The 18441-nt window shown below is 62.1% G+C and overlaps 1 protein-coding gene and 1 long non-coding RNA gene across 2 annotated transcripts; one reads left to right on the forward strand and one right to left on the reverse strand.

The window, feature by feature from the left end:
• Positions 1 to 54: 54 nt before the first annotated feature.
• HPN (hepsin) lies at positions 55 to 16009 on the forward strand. Its single transcript, XM_017338195.3, has 13 exons — positions 55 to 226; positions 811 to 880; positions 5492 to 5593; positions 5675 to 5716; positions 11612 to 11741; positions 11819 to 11941; positions 12034 to 12074; positions 12167 to 12332; positions 12435 to 12625; positions 14868 to 14963; positions 15108 to 15250; positions 15375 to 15539; positions 15693 to 16009. The coding sequence occupies exons 2-13, from the start codon at positions 865 to 867 to the stop codon at positions 15729 to 15731; spliced, it is 1254 nt and encodes a 417-aa protein (XP_017193684.1). The 5' UTR covers positions 55 to 226; positions 811 to 864; the 3' UTR covers positions 15732 to 16009.
• Positions 8690 to 10415, reverse strand: LOC138846478 (uncharacterized). The gene is made up of 2 exons (XR_011383994.1): positions 9868 to 10415; positions 8690 to 8932 (listed from the first exon to the last, which is right to left on the reverse strand). It is a non-coding gene; the product is annotated as an uncharacterized lncRNA (long non-coding RNA).
• Positions 16010 to 18441: the final 2432 nt, after the last annotated feature.

Raw genomic sequence — 18441 nt, forward strand, 5'->3', positions numbered from 1 at the left:
GCCAATCCCAGGGTCCAGCCCCTCCCCGCCCCTTCCCCCGCCTCCTGCCCAGCCCCCTCCTCCTCAGGTGAGGCTGCCTGGCCTAGCAGGGCCCCACGCCGCTGCCGCCAGCCGCTGCCTCCTGGGCCGCCCGCTCCCGCGGGCCACCATGCTCCTGCCCAGGCCTGGGGACGGACCCTAAACCAGCACCATCTCGCGGCTCCGCCCCCTCCTACCGGACCCTGGGGTAAGGTCTGCGCCCCCAGACTCACAGTTCCGGTTCCTGGGACGCGGGTCCCCTCACCCCCCCCACCCAACCTAATGCCCACTTCCCAGTACAGGTGCCTCCAGGGACCCCAAAAGCGGACTCTCTGACTTCTCCCCAAGGACCCGGCAGTTCCGGCCACCCCTCCTTCAGGCTCAGAGATGGGGCCCCAGTCACCTCCGCCCTCAGACTCAGGCGTGCAGGCCCCCGGCCCCTCCTCCCTCCCACCAAGGAATCCCCAGGTCCCTCCTCCCCAGGGCTCAGGGGTTCAGACCCTCAGCCCTCTCCCCTCTCAAACCCTGAGTTTGCCACCCCAGTCCCCTTCTCCCCCAGGCCCAGGCCCAGGCCCCGGTGCCCAGCCCTGCAAATCCAGGCGCGCCCCTGTCCGTTGGGCAGACACTGACACCATCCTTGAACCCAACCCAATCAGTGTCCGTGATCACGGCGTGCTCTGGCCAGGGCCCAGTCCCTCCAGCCTCCCTGGATGGGCGCCTGGGACTGGGGGCCCAGGGCTGCGCTGGGCTGGACTCCCCCAGGCCCTGCCTCCCCTGTTCATCTCCCCACAGGTCCCTCCCAGGCCGGGGAGGTCAGCCGGGGAATCATTAACAAGAGGCCGTGACATGGCGGAGAAGGAGGGTGAGTCCCCCTCGCCCTGGGCCCCAACTTTGGCTCTGCCTGACGCCCCTCCCTCTCCCCTTCTCTCTGTCCCCCTTGAAGCCCCTCTCTCCCTGGCGCCCCTCCCAGGCCATCCCCACCCCCTCTGAGGCCTCCTCCGCCTGATTAACTATTAACCGAACTGTCTCTGTGGCCCTGCCGCCACCCGCCTCCCTGCCACCCCACTTGACCTCTCTAGAGCCATGCCTCAGTTTCCCCTCACTGCAGCAATTCCTCAGCTGACCCTGGACCTGTCCTGTACTTGCGGCTGAGCGGGGCCGGTTGTAGCTAGCATGGCTCAGGACCCAGATCCTGGAGTCGCACGCCCCAGGCCTGTGTCTTCCGCTTGCTTCTCCCGCCCTTGGGCTGTGTGACCCTAAGCAAGTGTCCTGGTATCTGTGGGCTTCCATTGCCCCTGGGGTCAGGCATTCATCCTAATACCCCCTCCCCCATGGGGTTGCTGGGCGCATAGGGTGCACAGGGCACCCCCGTGGGCCCAGTGCCACTGTTGCCGGGGAGGCGCTCAGCTTTGGAGTCCCTGGGACCCAGGACGCCTGCTGACCCCAGCGTTCCTCCCACTTGCTGGCTGTGTGGGCAGAAGAGCAGAGGGAGGACTTTGCACTTGGCCTGGATAGAGGCAGAGGGGACAGCAGAGAGCCCTCGCTTGGGGTGACAGAGAGAAGCCACCCCTGGAACAGGCTCCCGCCGGCCTGCCTCGGTGGCAATCTCTTCTGCAGGCGGGGGGCAAGCCCCAGGGACCTGACTGGGGCCTCCCCTCCCCACCCTCCCCCTGCCGGGGTCGACGCCCCGTCTTCTTCCTGGAACCAGGCTGGGTGACACTTTCTAGCTGTGTGGCCCCGGGTGAGGCGCTGGCCCTCTCTGGATCCCAGTTCCTCTGTACATTGGAGATGGCAAAAGTGTCCTGTCCACAGGGCACCTGAGGATTGACATTAGCAGGCAGGACCCCCGGGATTTGCTGGCCAAAATGATGAGCTTGATCTCCGGCCTGCTTGTGTCTCGGCACGGTTAGCTGCTCAGACCCCAAATCATTCGGCCGCGGTCCAGAGTGAAGCCAGCTCCCCAGGCCGAGCAGGTGGACAGCTGGGCCCCCGCCCTCGGGATGGTTTCCAGCAGGGCTAGGACCTAACGGTGAACAAGCTAGGGAAAAACAGCAGAACATGCCCAGCAGGACAGAGGCTGGGGCAGGGGTGGGAGCCAGCCGCAGGTTGGCTGGATAAGCTGGGATTGCAAACTGCAGCTTGGGGGTCTCCTTTCTGATCTGTACGCTGGGGGTGCTGCCAAGGGCAGCTCCCTCACTGACAGCTGCAAGCATTTAAGGAGACCGCCCTGGTCGGGACGGGGTCCTGAGCTGGGCTACAGTTCTGGTGGCTGTGCTGCTGCTGTTTGCCTGACTCCTGTTGTCGGTCAAGTGCTAGCAGGCGGGGCTCTGCGTGCTGCCTGCAGCTGGGCCAGCTGGTGTCTGAACTGAACCAGAGGAGGAGCTGGGAGCAGGTAGGGTGTGCCAGGCAGGGGGCAGAGTGTGGCTAAACGCTGGGGACCGACACAGGGCAGGGCATGGCGGGCGGCACTGGGAAGGGAGGGAGAGGAAGTCGCAGGGCGGACCAGGCTCCCGTGGGACTGTGTTGGAGGCAGTGCTGGGTCTCTCCACAAGGTGGCGCTGGTGGCCATCCTGGGTTTCTCCTCCCTAACTCGAGGGAAGCTTTTTAGGGAGCCCGGAGAAGTGTCTGGGAGTGTGGAGAAATGCATCCAATGCCCACCTCTCTAAAAGCTGTGTTTGCCCTTGGGGGAGACTGGGGTGTCGTGGGGTATCTCCAGGGAGGAAGGGACCAGTAGGATTGAGTGTTGGGGGGGGGGGGGGTTCCTGGGCTTCCATTTGCAGCAGGAGCCAGAAAGGGAAACTGAGTCCAGTGGTTGGGTGGGGGCTGGGCAGAGGCAGAACTGGGTGGGAGAGAAGCTCAGGAGGTCCCCCAGGCTGAAGGGAACCTGTCCCGAGGGGAGGGGCCGTCCTGGGGATGAAAGTGTCGGGGGCAGGGCCTAAGTGGAGGAACAGATCTGGGGAGACACTGAGGCCGGTGCGGCACCTGCTGGGTGTGAGGGGACAAGAGGATTCCTGGAGACGGCACGCAGGAAGCTGCAGAACCCCGATCTGGGCCTCAGGAGAGAGGCCAGGGCTGGGAGTAGGGTGGGGAAACTGAGGCTGCAGGAAGGAGTGAGGGGAACCGGCCACGTCTGCTCTGTGAGCTGGAGACCCCGACAGGGTGGGCAGGGAGGGTCAGTAGTGGGGCACGGAGGGAGCTCAGGCGTGTGCGGTGACCCAGTGGGCCCAGGAGCTGAGCGCCTCATTGCCAGAGTCGGAGTCTGAGCGAGGGGGTAGTCCACGGAGCTGTGGGCAGAGACAGGAGCCACGGGTGGCCGCTGTGGAGGCCTTTGAGACGGGGGACATCTGGGGGCAGGTTGGGGTCCTGGGGAAGCCACAGCATTATCTCAGGGAGTCAGAGGCAGGGAGGCCTGGCTTGTGCAAAGGCCCTGGGGCTCCCACGGCACCATGGAGTTGAAGGTGCACGTCTCTCACATGAGAGGATGTCTCCAGTGAAGATGCACAGGGAAGAAGTGTCCCACACGGGGAGGAGGGACCCAGAGGGAGACACTGCCTGTCCCCCACAGGTGCCTAAGGTCCCCAAAGCAAGGGAATGTAGAGGAGGTTCTTCTCCCATGGGGACCACCAGGGCCTCCAGGCTGCCAGGAACGGCCTGAGGCTGCAGGGAGCCAGGAGGGGTCGGCAGGGCAGGGCTGGGGGCAGGGCTGCTGGGACAGAGGGAGCTGCTGAGCCCTTGAACTCTTAACACCTCCAGACAGTTGCCCTTGCTGGCCTGCTACCCGCTCTGTTCCCGGTGCTGGCCTGGCACGGTGCCCACCAGCTGTGTACCACGGCCCCGGGCGGGAAAGCCGGGAGCTCCCACAGCCGTGGGCGTGCTGTGCCTGTGCCAGCCAAGGGCTGACCCGGCTGCAGGCTTTTAGTGGTCTTTTCTCTTTGGGCCCCTGGTGATGCCTTGGTGATGAGGTTGGTGCTATCGTGTGGCCCCCAGCCCTGGTGACCACCACCCTCCCTGGAGCTCCGGTCACCCTGGCTCCCCGGAGCCTCCACCAGAGCTGGCCTCGTCCTGCCACACAGCTCTGCGTGGTTGCCTTGCGCCTGGGCCTCGATTCAAACGTCTCTTCCTGGGGAGCCCTCCTGATCCCATTTCCACGTTGCATCTGCTGCCCCCGGCCTGCCACGTTTGCTCCATAGTCCTTGGCAAAATCTGGACATTTGGGGGTCTGTGGTTGGCGTCCCCCCACTGCCCACCTAGGGGGCATGAGCGCGTGAGCTGCGGGAGTGCTGCCCTTTTATCTGCCTGGGGGAGATGGGCCACATGCCTAGGGCCACAGCACAGGCAGGGGCGGTGTGGCTCTGGCTCCCCGCCCGGCACCAGCTCTGTATGGCATCCAGGACCCAGCCCTGCCCTGCGTGCGCTGAGTCACAGGGGATAGGGGTGGGGGGACCTGACTCTGCTTCTCTGAGCTCTGAGAAGGGAAGCTGTGACGAGTGTCTGACAGCTCGTGCATTTAGAGCAGTGTTTGGCTTAGAGCGAGCGTCGATCGGCAGTTGGTTGTTATTACTATTATTGAAAAGGACTTTAAAGTATTATTTTTTGAAGTGGCCCATTTACTAGATGAGAAAGCTGAGGCCCAGAGAGATGATGCCACCTGCCCAAGCTCCAGCTAGGAAGGGATAAGGCCCAGAATTTTTTAAAAAAATATTTTATCTATTTATTTGAAAGGCAGAGAGAGAGAGAGAGATCTTCCATCCACTGGTTCACTCCCCAAATGGCTGCAATGGCCGGGGCTGGGCCAGGAGCCTGGAGCACCATCTGGGTCTCCCACATGGGTGGCAGGGGCCCAGGTACTTGGGTCACCTTCTGCTGCTTTCCCAGGCACATTAGCAGGGAGCTGGATCGGAAGTGGAGCAGCCGGGCCTTGAACCAGTGCTCACGTGGGATGCATGTCTTAGAGTCCGCAGCTTAAGCCTCTATGCCACACCACCAGCCCCTCTAAATGTGTTCTTAGCCTCCTGGGAGAAAATTTACTCTTGGTGCTAGATTCTGTGAGTGATGTCTGGTTGGTGGGCCCGGAGCTGGGGGGTACCCCAGAGGGGAAAAGGCCTGGAACAGCAGAGAACAATGAGGCGGAGGGCCGCCAGGAGGGCAAAGGTCAGGGGCCCCAAACCCCAGGAGGCTGCAGGAGTGAATGGCGGTGAGGGAATACAAAAGCGCCCCGTCATGGGGGAGGAGAGATCCCACACAGGGAGGCGGCCCCCCTGGGGAGCTGGACACCTGGCTGGCCCCGTGGCAGGGCAGGGCCGGTCCTGCCAACTGCTCAGCCCTGGGAAACAGGGCCCTGGGCACGGCTGGCTGGGACATGGGACGTTAGCTCGGGGTGGGGGGAGGGGTGCAGGGCGCCGCTGGCCGGGTGCCCAGGCCTTGCGCGATGAGGACAGGCCTGGCGGTGGCCCCAGCATGCTGTCCCTTCCAGGTGGCCAGACCGTGCCATGCTGTACCGGACCCAGGGTGGCAGCGCTCACTGTGGGGACCCTGCTGCTCCTGACAGGCATCGGGGCGGCCTCGTGGGCCATCGGTGAGCCGGGGCCCTGCGATCTCCCCTCCCCTGGCCCTGCGGCCCCCCGGCCTGCCTGCCTCACCCCTGCCTTCTCCGCAGTGACCATGCTGCTCAGGAGTAACCAGGAGCCACTGTACCCAGGTGAGTAAAGTGGGCTGGGACCTGCGGGGAGGCCCTGGAGGGAGCTCCGGACGGCGCCTCCGGAGGGGCCGGGCACAGACGCGCATATGTGTTGGGGTGGCCTCGCGTTAGTGTGTGGTGCCTGCCGCGTGCCAGGCAGGACCGGAAGCTCTTAGCATGTCTGACCTCGTGTTTCCCACACTCCAAATACCATGGAATGAGGGAGTTGAAAACCACATTTCTGAAAGTATGAAATCGGTGTAGGAAGCAGTAGGGTGTGTCCAAGTAAGGAAAAAAAGTGGTGGGAGTGTGTTTGTTTCGTTTCTAGCTAGTCCTACACGTGCACCCTGCGAGCTGGGGCTGTTTCTCTCCCATTTTACAGATGGGAAAACGGAGGCTCGGTGTAAGGCAGCGGTGGGCCCTGGACTACCAAGCCCCTAGGGGCCTCCTTGTGAGGCAAAAATGCGTAGCCTACGGTAGATGGGGCCAGACAGGGTCAAGAGGCACAGTGGGAATTCGGTGGATGCTTCTAGCTCTCCTAGGAGGTGCTGCTAGCTCCATTCTGCAGACGTGGGAAACCAGGACCAGGTGGGACACGCAGCTGCTTGGCCACAGGGCCCTGGGTGGCTCTTGGGCTGGCCTGTGACAATGTGCCTGCAGGCACGTGGGAATGAACGGCCACATGAACAGATAAATTATGGGGTGGATGAATGACTGGTCCCCAAGGCCAGCTCCACACGGCTGCTGTGTGGCCCTGGCCAGTGGGAAGAGAGAAGTCGGGTGATGGACTGTCTCTCCCACACCATCATCCCCCTCCTTAAGAGACTGCGTTCCCACCAAGAGAGGTGCAATGCAGAACAAGAGTGCACATCAGCGTCCACCCTCAGCCCACACTGGGCCAGCACTGCCTTCTGTCCTCACCACAGCCCGTTTTCATATGGGGAAACTGAGGCACAGGCCCCGAGCTCAGAGGTGGCAGGGCCAGGATTTGACCCTAGGCCGTCTGGGTGGTGGTTGTGTCTACTACTACTCGAGAGAGAGAAAGGTCTTCCTAGATCACTAGATTGCTTCCCCAGATGGCTGCAATGACCGGAGCTGGGCCAGGCCAAAGCCAGGAGCCAGGAGCTTCTTCCTGGGCTCCCATGTGGGTGACCTAACCCGCTGTGCCGTGACATCGGCCCTAAAGATAAGTGTATTTTAGTGCAAAAACTGTTGAAAACCGTGCATGTGAAGGGTCTTCAGAGAGTCATGGCAAATGTGTGTTACAAAAAACTATGCACAGGTTTCAAATTCTTTCTTTTTTTTGCAACCAAATAAAACTTATCTTTTTTAGTCCCTATTTCTACAAACATTTTGAAGTTTCCTTGTGGGCCAGGCCCTGGCTACAGCCTTTACCCAGGAGGCACTTGAGGTTGGGGGGCTGTTTCCTTCACCACAGCTCCCAGACGGGGATACTGAGGTGGGGAGAGAGGCGGAATGACTCATGCAAGACCTCATGTGGCGTGCGTGGCAGAGCAGAGAGGAGCGCTCCTCTGTGGCTCATCCCTCTTGGCTCACCCCTCATGGCTTGCTCCTCTGTGGCTCACCCCTGGTGGCTCACCCCTCGTGGCTCACCCCTCGTGGCTCGCTCCTCGTGGCTCACTCCTCCATGGCTCCCCATACCAGGTCATGAACCCAGGGCGCCTGGGGTGCAGGCCACAGCCACCCCCACCTTGCTCTGCTTCCCCTGCCGACCCCTGGCCCACTCCTGCTGGCCCCCTTGCACCTGAGCCTGGCTCCCTGCTTCCCCCAGCTCCCGCCTGGAGGCAGCTCTTGGTTCTGCACACTGGCGCCTGAGCCATGGGGCCCCGCACAGCCCTGAGCCCGGCTGCAAGTCCCAGCTTCCTCCTCTGTGAGAAGACTCCAGCGAGAGTGAGCGGAGGTCATTGTCCATGCAGTGCTTGGCTCCCAGCCGGCCCGGGACGCGCAGGCTTTTGCTTGTCACCCTTCCTGCTGTCACTTCCTGAGCAAGGGCTTCCTGGACCCCCAGGCTCTGCCCGTCGCCCCTGGCCACCCCCTCCTCACATTCAAGGCTCATCTTTGACTCCTGGCGGATCCCAGGAGAGCGGGGATGTTCTGTGCCCGGCACGTAGCAGGTGCTCAGGAAAACTCTGCCTAATGGTTAAGCACAAGGACAGGTCACGGGCGTGAACCAGCCGGCGGGGGGGGGGGGGGGGGGGCGGGACCAAGCCAGCTCCAGAGCCCTCGCCCTTCACTTGAACTTGAGCATTTCAGACACAAAACACAAACAAGCAACCCCCGGAACTGTGTCCCCCACGCATTTTTCTGGAACTCTCACACCTCATCTAAATATATCAGACAATCGGGTAAGCCCGCCGGGTGACCCAGAACAGGCTTTCTGCTTTCCTTAAAATAATATCAACAAGAACACAGAATTCCAGAGTGAGACACGGCGGCAGGGAGTGTGGCTTAAAACACACTAGGAGGAGGCAGAATGTTCCCACCCCTCCCAACACGTCCACAGTGATGGCTTTTTCCTAAAACCCCACACTCTCTGGAAGCCACATTTCCCGAGCAGGGTGAATTTGATTTAAAATAAGACCCCACCCTGCACCCCCAAGCCCCCTCCCCAAGCTGCCATTTCCTTTTTTTTTTTTTTTTTTTTTTTTTTTTTGGACAGGCAGAGTGGACAGTGAGAGAGAGAGATAGAGAGAAAGGTCTTCCTTTGCCGTTGGTTCACCCTCTAATGGCCGCTGCGGCCGGCGCACCGCACTGATCCGATGGCAGGAGCCAGGTACTTCTCCTGGTCTCCCATGGGGTGCAGGGCCCAAGCACTTGGGCCATCCTCCACTGCCTTCCTGGGCCACAGCAGAGAGCTGGCCTGGAAGAGGGGCAACCGGGACAGAATCCGGCGCCCCGACCTGGACTAGAACCCGGTGTGCCAGCGCCGCAAGGTGGAGGATTAGCCTAGTGAGCCGCGGCGCCGGCCCGCCATTTCCTTTTAAAGATTATTTATTTATTTGAAAGTCAGAGTTACACAGAGAAAGAAGGAGAGGCAGAGAGAGGGGGAGAGAGAGAGAGAAAGGTCTTCCATCTGCTGCGTCACTCCCCAGTTGGCTGCAATGGCCAGAACTGCGCTGATCTGAAGCCAGGAGCTTCTTCCGGGTCTCCCACATGGGTGCAGGGGCCCAAGGACATGGGACATCTTCTGCTGCTTTCCCAGGCCATAGCAGAGAGCTGGATCGGAAGTAGAGCAGCCGGGACTCGAACCAGTGCCCATATAGGATGCCCGCACTACAGGCAGTGGCTTTACCCACTACGCCACAGTGCCCGCCCCCCAAGCTGCCATTTCAAACCTTACTCTGGTCTCGGCACCACCCGCACCCACGCAGGCAGCCATCATTAAGGCAAGCCAGCCAGGTAGCTTTTCAGGTGCTGGCTGTGGATGCGTGCATTTGGGGTGGGGACAGGCAAGTGTGTGTGTGAAATCCGCCGGAGCAGGGAATCTGCAGGCCGCTGGGTTTTGCTGGTGGTTAGCTGTGTGCCTCTGGGCAAGCGTGTCCCCCTGAGACTTGGGATGGGCATAGAAAAGGTCATTCCCTCCCAGGATGGCTGTGGGTCCCCAGGAATCAGCGGGATGTGTCAGCTAGCGCCCGCCAGCAAACAGGGCCCGTGCCGCGGCTGCCGCACCTGCAGGAGGTGAAGTCACCTTCCAGCCTCTGGGCGTCGGGGTGCCCAGCCCCACAGGCCTGATTCTGAATCCCGCCTCTGCTGCTCACCCGATTGCTGCTACCGGGCAAGTCACCCCCGCCCCCATCTGCAAAGTGGGGATCTTTATGGTCCCTGGCAACGTGGCAGGGCAGGAAGAGTCCATGCACACAGTAGGTCCGCAGCAGGGCAGAATGCTCCTTGGAAGTCCCGCCTCTTCTTGCCCAAGACTGCTCAGCTTGGGGGCGCCCCCTGGCCCCTCCAGGTTCCCTACGAGGGGTGCAGGAGTTCTCTGGGATGCGCTCTCAAACACAGGCCAGGCAGGAGGCTTGAGAGCAAAGGCCCAGGAGATCACAGCTGACGGGGGAGGGGGAGGGGTCCTGCCCCCTCCCCGTTCCCCGCTTCCCTCTCTGTGCCAGGCTCAGCCCCGTACCTGTTGGCTCAGGCCGACACCCTCAGCTTACCTTGGACCTCTGTGTTCCTTCGCATCCACCGGCCTGTCCAGCTTTCTCCCTGCCCTGCCCCCTCCTGGACATCCCAGCAGCCTCCTCCCCCAGGAGTCAGCTCAGGGCCCTCCGGGCTCAGCCCTGCCCCGGCTGCACCTCTGCCCAGCTCAAAGCCCAGCCCTAAATGGGGAGGGGGGATCCCTTCTGGGCTCTGCCTCCCGGCTGTGCCTGCAGCACCTCCGCCTCAGCCTGGGGACCTCGCCCCTTGCACCTGCTTGGCCTACTTTGCTGTGGCCCCTCCTGTCTGTGGGGCTCACTCTCACCTCCCCGACACAGGGCGTCTGCTGCTGCTTTCCAGCGAGGGTGACCTCACCGCCCCGCCCCCACACACCGCCCGCCCCTTCCTGTTGTGTGACACCTGCTGTATCCTCCCAGCTCATCCTGCTCACGGCTGCTCATTATCCGTCTCACCCGCTGGGCTCGGAGCTCACAAGGGCAGAGGGCTTGCGCTGCTTTGTTCCTTGCCGAAAATAGACAACGACACCTGAGGACAGGCCCAGCCTGGGCGCGCGCTGACCGCGTGACAGGACGCCCCTAGAGAGCCCTGCCGGGGGAGTGACTTTTTCATTGCTGTCTGTCTCCCCACCCCCCAGTCTTTGGTTTGAGCAGAGCCTGGGGCTGTCTTGGTCGCCTTTGTGTCCCCCCACACTGGGGGACAAGCAATGTGTCCAGTGAGTGTTTGTTGAGTGAATGAATGAGCGCTGTGTGTCTTTGCCTTGCAGAATTCGGCACTTTAGCAAATTCAAGGCTCTGACAAGTCCCGCACAAGTGATAGCTTTTCCCTCCCTCCCTCCCACCCCTCCTTCCTTCCTTCCCCACCCGTCTCCCTCCCTCCCCCCCACCCCTCCTTCCTCCTCGACTCTAGAATCTATGTTTAAACATTTTGGCGGCCAGTGCTGCGGCTCACTAGACTAATCCTCCACCTTGCGGTGCCGGCACACCAGGTTCTAGTCCAGGTCGGGGCGCCAGATTCTGTCCCGGTTGCCCCTCTTCCAGGCCAGCTCTCTGCTGTGGCCAGGGAGTGCAGTGGAGGATGGCCCAGGTCCTTGGGCCCTGCACCCCATGGGAGACCAGGATAAGTACCTGGCTCCTGCCATCGGATCAGCACGGTGTGCCGGCCGCAGCGCGCCAGCCGTGGCGGCCATTGGAGGGTGAACCAACGGCAAAGGAAGACCTTTCTCTCTGTCTCTCTCTCTCTCACTGTCCACTCTGCCTGTCAAAAAAAAAAAAACAAAAAAACAAAAAAACAACATTTTGGTAATCGGACGTATTAGTCAAAGGTCTCCAGGCTGCAACACACAAGGGGAAGCTGTTGCAACTAAGGATTCTGGGGTTCTTCAAGCCTGGCTGTGTCATGGGGCTTTAAAAATGTTACCCGAAATCTCCCAGCTCTCCTCCATGTTTGCATATTTCCTGACCCCCCTCCCCGGCTCCGCGCGCCCCATTGGGGCAAAGAGGCTGAAATAATGTCCCTCTCCCAAATGTCCAAGCTGAGTGCCAGACGTCTAGCTCGTGCCCGGGATTCCAGCTTGGGAAGGAGATGTCCCCTGGCCCCCGTGGGGCCAGCCCAAGCTAGGCTCGTGTGGGGGGTGTTGGGGAGGCGCCGGCAGGATTCAGGACCGAAGGCACAGGCTGCAGCACGGGCCGGGAGGGGCCGGGGCCGGCCCCGAGGACCCAGGCGCCCCCCGCCTGCCCCCTGCAGTGCAGGTCAGCCCAGTGGACGGCCGGCTCGCCGTGCTGGACAAGACGGAAGGGACGTGGCGCCTGCTCTGTTCCTCGCGCTCCAACGCTAGGGTGGCCGGGCTCAGCTGTGAGGAGATGGGCTTCCTCAGGTACCGGGACGGGGGTGGGCACCTCAGGTCGGGGTGGGAGCTGGGCGGGGAGCAGGCCTGACCTCTGCCCTGCCCAGGGCGCTGGCCCACTCGGAGCTGGACGTGCGGACGGCGGGCGCCAACGGCACGTCGGGTTTCTTCTGCGTGGACGAGGGGCGGCTGCCGCACGCCTGGAGGCTGCTGGACGTCCTTTCTGTGTGGTGAGCAGGGCGGTGGCGGGTGGCCCGGGGACCCCAGCCCCGTGCAGCCCCTCCATGCTGACTGGCTTCTCGCGTCCCCGTGTCTCTCTCAGTGACTGTCCCCGGGGCAGGTTCTTGACCACCGTCTGCCAAGGTGAGACCCTGAGACCTGCCCCCACGGAGACTTCTACCCCACGGAACCCCCCCCTCCCCCCGGGCTGGTTCTGACCCCTCCACCTCCCCTAGACTGTGGCCGCAGGAAGCTGCCCGTGGACCGCATCGTGGGAGGTCAGGACACCAGCCTGGGCAGGTGGCCCTGGCAAGTCAGCTTGCGCTACGACGGGGCGCACCTCTGTGGGGGGTCCCTGCTCTCCGGGGACTGGGTGCTGACAGCCGCCCACTGCTTCCCGGAGTGAGTGCCCCCCATGGCGCCCGCGCGGGTGAGGTGGGGACGCCCGGAGGCCAGGGAGGCTGCGCCTGGGCCGGCTGCCAGCCCTGCCTCTGTCCCCTGTAGGAGGAACCGGGTCCTGTCCCGATGGCGAGTGTTTGCAGGAGCTGTGGCCCAGGCCTCGCCCCACGGCCTGCAGCTGGGGGTGCAGGCCGTGGTCTACCACGGGGGCTACCTTCCCTTCCGAGACCCCAACAGCGAGGAGAACAGCAATGACATCGCACTGGTCCACCTCTCCAGCCCCCTGCCCCTCACAGGTCAGTGTTGGGGGTTAAGCCTCAGCTTGGGGACTGCACACGGCTGGGCCCAAGGGCTGTGCCCCTAGGGGAGACACAGGAGCGAGAAAGGCCCACACGGCCACACGGCAGCACCGGCTCGGGAGTGGTAACAGCACCAGCTGGACACGAGCCAAACGGGCACGGCTGGCCAACGGATGTGCCAGCTCTGTGCCGGGCAGTGAGGTCTGGCTACACAGAGGGATGAGAGGCTGCTGCCTGCCACGGCACAGCCGAGCCACGTGCCGGCCACTGCTCACCATGGCAGGCGAATCCCCAGGGGCAGCACGGAGATCGCCGGTTGCCAGGACAGGAGGTGGGGCTGGGGGTGGCACGGAGGAGATGGGGAGGTGAGAGGTGAAGGAGTCGAGGTCTCTCTCGGGGTAATGAGTTCGCATCTGTGAACGCACGAGAAGCCCCGAGCTATTCTTCCAGCGGTGGGCTGGGTGGTGTGGGAATAATGGCACCATGCACCTGTCCCTAAAAAAAAAAATAGCTATGGGAATGAAACTTACAAAGCCTGTGGGAATGGAGCAGAGGTGAGGCACGGTGCCCTGCCGTCCCCACGAGGGCTTCCTGGGTGCCAGTGAGCAGGGCTCCCGTGGGTGCCAGTGTGTCTCAACCCCTCCCCTACTCACTCACGCCCCTGCTGGATTCAGGGGAGGGCTGGGTCTGATCACTGTGATAAAAGCGATGCTTATGGGGCCGGCGCTGTGGTGCAGGAGTTGGGCTGCTGTCTGCAATGCTGGCATCCCATAGCAGAACGCCTGTTCAGGTCCCGGCTGCTCCTCTTCCGACCCAGCCCCCTGCTCATGTGCTAAAGCAGCGGAGGATGGCCCGTGTACTCGCATCCCTGACACCCACTTGGGAGACTCGGATGGAGCTCCAGGCTTCTGGCTCCAGCCTGGCCCAGACATGGCAGGTGCAACCATCTGGGGAGTGAACCAGTGATGGAAGCACATTCTCTCTCTCTCTCTCTGTCTCTCTCTCTCCCTCTCTCTCTGTCACTCTGCCTTTTGAATAAATAGACACATCTTTAAAACACAAAAAAGCAATGGTTATGATGGTTCCAGTGAAGCAGTAATAGTGGTGATGAGGAAGCTAAACAATACAAGCTACCTCCAAAACTTCACGGAAGAATGGAATTAAAAAGGGAGTCTGCAGCAGGAAATATATATGTGTGTATATATATATATAAAATATGTATATAAACATATATGTATAATGAAGGGGTCTTCCAAAGCCCGTGGAAATGTGTGCCAGGGCCACACGGTGCCTGGATTTCCGAGTTGCTTTACAACACGATAAACTTCTCTTCGAATCCCACTTTGTCTGTGAGCTTGTGGAAGCCCCGCCCACAAGCAGTGATGTCATGGTGATGGTGCCACTCCCCCCACCCCCGCCATGCTCCCCAGGGCCAGGGGCCCGCATGCCGGGAGCGTCCGCTTCCCAGTGTGAACCCCTCACGCAGCCCGTGGCGGGCTCTCCGACGCCCTGTTTTCCTCACTGGGGAAAGGTCCCAGCGCAGAGAAGGTAAATACTGGCCCAGGCTGCCGCCCAGCCAGGGAGCCCAGGCCTCTGGGTGCTGGAATCCGTGCGCTCCTCACACTCAGTAACAGCCTGTGCTGTGCATCAAATTTATTTTCAGGGTTAGTTCCTTTTTCTAAAAAAACGATTTATTTATTTCATAGGTAGAGTGGCAGAGAGGGAGAGAGACTGAGAGAGACAGATCTTCCATTCGTTGGTCCACATATGGTCGCAATGGCTGGGGCTGGGGCTGGGCCAGGCAGAAGCCAGGAGCTTCATCCGGGTCTCCCACGTGGGTGCAGGGGCCCAGGGACTTGGACCATCCTCCACTGCTTTCCCAGGCCATAGCAGAGAGCTGGATCAGAAGTGGAGCAGTCGGGACTTGAACCGGTTTAACCCTCTGCAGCCACAATGCCAGCCTCTATGTATATTACTTTCTAATGGGTGGACACAAAGTGTCGAGATGGGGGTGTCTTTCCACACTTCTCACGAGAGCACCCTCTAAGGTGAGGGTGGCCCTGGGTTCAGGTTCTGGCTGTGCCGTGGACTTCCCATGGCAGCGTCCACGATAGGTGACTCGGCCCTGCTCCCAGGACTGATGGGCGAGCCCACAGGAAGGCACCTGGGACAGTGGCTGCCACAGAGGGGAGCTGGGGGCAGCTGGCCGGGGCCGAGCCGCGTGGTCTCTCTCCCACAGAGTACATCCAGCCCGTGTGCCTGCCCGCCGCGGGTCAGGCCCTGGTGGATGGCAAGATGTGCACGGTGACCGGCTGGGGCAACACGCAGTACTACGGTGAGGCACGGGGGTACTGTGTGGGAGGGCCACCTGGAAGGGACTGCAGGGCGCTGGGGGCGAGGGGCGGGTGGGGAGGGCGAGGGGCGGGTAGGGAGGGCACACGTGCTCCCCAGCTCCACCAACTTGCCCGCGCACCCCCAGGCCAGCAGGCTGGGGTGCTCCAGGAGGCCCGAGTCCCCATCATCAGCAGTGAGGTGTGCAATGGCCCCGACTTCTACGGGAACCAGATCAAGCCCAAGATGTTCTGTGCTGGCTACCCCGAGGGGGGCATTGACGCCTGCCAGGTGAGGCACGGGGCGGGGGCAGCTCCTGGCCCCTGCCCAGCCCACAGGTGTGCGGAGACGGGGAGGGGGCCGCCCCCTTGCCGGCCGCCCCGGCCCCGAGCCAGGCCGCCTCGTGCCTTGCCAGGGTGACAGCGGCGGCCCCTTCGTGTGTGAGGACAGCATCTCTCGGACGCCACGCTGGCGGCTGTGTGGCATCGTGAGCTGGGGCACCGGCTGTGCCCTGGCCCAGAAGCCTGGCGTCTACACCAAAGTCAGTGACTTCCGGGAGTGGATCTTCCAGGCCATGAGGGTGAGCAGGGCCTGCACGGGAGCCAGAGCCTGGGGGCGGTCAGGGCTGTCATGGGGACACATGGATTTCCAAGGGCCTCTGGGCTGTGGGACTTTGTGGGGGGTGGGGGAGGGGCCTGCCAGCCCTTGGAAGCCCCCAGTCGTCTTTCCCCAGACTCACTCCGAAGCCAGCGGCATGGTGACCCAGCTCTGACCTGCGGCATCTCCTCGCTGCGCACGCGTCCGGGGCCCGAGTTGATGGAGGTGTCCCTGCCTGCTGTGGGGGGGCCCCGGCTGGGCCCAGGCCGCAGCCCCAGGATCCCCGCCCCCTTCAGGGTCCTCTTCCACAGTGGCGGGCCCACTCAGCCCCGGGACCCCCCGGCCTCAGCCTTCTGACCCCCGTGTAAATATTGTTCTGCCGACTGGGGACACCTGTCCAGGTACCCCCTGGTGACAGGATGCTCTTTAAATAATAAAGATGGTTTTGATTAACGTGGCGCTGAGTTTGCAAATATCAGCAGCGATGAAGACAGTTTTCACTTTTCCTGGAGCACACTGGCTTCAGGAACTGCTGGATCCAGCTGCTCTCCCGAGTCCGCTCTTCTCTCTCTCGGGTGCATTTTGGAAAGCAGAGCTGCGCCCAGGTCCCCACAGACTCCAGGCTTCTATGCCACAGACTGGCTCAGCCAGCACAGGGGAAACCAACGCCTCTTTCCCAATAGCCTCGGGGCCTGGAATGACCCAAGCTCTTGATGGACAGATTTGGGTCATCTCTCATCAAATGACTGTGCACCCGATGCACAGGTAGAGAAGGGTTCCCCCAAAGGAAACGGGGCGCTGCTTCCAGAAAAAGTGAGCACAGATGCCCAGTGGGCAAAGAAAAGCCAGCCACCTTGGGTGAGCGCAGACAGCAGGGCCCTGCGGGACGGAGGCCGGGGGCGGGGCCTAGGAGCGCAGCCCACGGCCTCCAGCGTGGGCCAGTTTCCATCCCTGTGATATAATGCCCAAGGAGAAAGGTTGGTCTGGACGCCCAGCTCTGGAGGCTCATGGTCCAAGATGGGGCAGGTGCACTGGTGTGGCCCCTGGTGGTGGTGTCCCTGCCACAGTCCTGAGCTTCCAGAAAGAGAGGTGGTACCCCTGCCTCTGTCAATCCACTTCGGCTGGTCACTTATAACAGCCACCAGGATTCAGTCACCAGGGTACACCCTAAGAACCTAATCCGATCCAGCCACTACCAGTACCGTAAACTTATGACTTGGGGTTCAAAGTCCTCCCTGAACTCAGGGGCCTAGTCATATTCAACCATAGTACCCATCCTTGGGCTGAGTTTGGGTCGCACCTTCTGGGAACACTGCCCACCCCTATCTCCTACCCACCCTCCATCCTCCACTGGACATCTGTGCATCTGTGCGCTGGTCCCGATGGCCACCAGGGGGCGCCGCTGCCCCTACACTTCGAGAAACTAAGGCGGTGGTGGTGTAGCGGAGAGCCTTGTGCTCTGCAGAAGATGCCGGCTCCCCGGGTGCATGGTTCCCGGGACTTCAAATCCGAATGTGTCACCACCCACCCCAAGCTCCCAAGCACCTCGAACCCCCAGCCCCGGCCCCGCGATGATTTCTTTCCTCTCTCCTTCCTTTTGGCTTCTGTTCTCAGCTTGGCTTACACAGTGCCAGCACTGCTGATGGAGACCGTGGGTTCCGGGTGGTAGTGATGGATGCATATTCTTCAACACACATCAGGATGGAAATAGTAAAGACTCCCCAAATAAAAACGTGTCTTTATGCCCCTCCCGCTCCGTGGTCTCCTGGGACTCGCGCTCCTGGGGCCCGTGTGTACGCACCTGGAGGAAGCGGCTGTGGAGTCTGACCTCCTGCAGAGGGGCTGCGTTTTCATCCACGGGGCCACATCAGGGCCTGGAACATCGTGGGGGAGCGTGCTGAGCCCCCGGCCCCCAGCCCCTGTCTGCTGGGGGCGGCCGGAACACTGCCCTCCTGGGCAGCGGTGAGGGGAGAGTGCGCTTTGCCAGTGGGGGTGCGTAGGGGATAAAGACAGGGGGCCTTAACCCAGAGATTCTGGGGGCAGTAGGGAAGTGAGGGGCTCTGCTCAGTGTGGCACGGGAGGGAGCCCCGCCTGGGCGCCCAGCACTGTCCCATGTCATCACATGGTTTGGGTTTGGGGTTTGGACACTCCTTGGAAGAGGGAGGCCCCGCTGCCTAACTTTGAGCCCCCTGTATGGGGACCCGCTGGTCTCTGCACCCCATTGCCTGTCACTGTCTCTGTGTACCCCAGTGCTTCTCCCAGCTAAGAGTCCCTGCGCCCCTGCACAGGCTCTGAGCCCTGCCTAGCCTCCCTCCCATTCATCTCCCCTGGAGAACGTCTCAGCCTCTCCCCTCCACTCCCAGGAGGCTGAGCATTAATCTTTAACCTGACGAAGCGAGAATTGGCAGGGCTTCCAGCCGGAGACACACCTGGTGGCCAGCGCCCCGCCAGCAGCAACCAGTTCGCCCACCAGGGCCTCTGTGTCTCCAGCCCTGGCTCACCCTAGGCACCTGTAACCACCCCGGGGGCCACTGGGCAAGCTCTGGGTGCCACCTGTCCCCTCCCAGCCCCACCCCGTGCCTCCAAGCCTGGCCCAGCCTCAGCCAGACCGGATGGGAACCAGGATGCTGGGAGTCTCCCAGGCCCCCTGGATCCATGGACAATGAGCCAGTGGGGCTGAGTGACAGCACAGCCCCCACCCCACCCCCGGCCCCCAGCTGCAGCCCTGGTATAAGCCAGCCTGGCCACTCAGGGCTGGGGCCACCATGGAGCTGCTCTGGCTGCTGCTGGTGGCTGCGTGGGCCTGGGGCTCGGCACTGGGGTGGGCTGCGGGCGGTGGGTCCCAGCCGGTCCCTGGGGCTGTCCCCTCAACTCTGCAGAACAGA

Source organism: Oryctolagus cuniculus, chromosome 18, assembly GCF_964237555.1.
Source record: "Oryctolagus cuniculus chromosome 18, mOryCun1.1, whole genome shotgun sequence".
NCBI classification, from domain to species: domain Eukaryota; kingdom Metazoa; phylum Chordata; class Mammalia; order Lagomorpha; family Leporidae; genus Oryctolagus; species Oryctolagus cuniculus.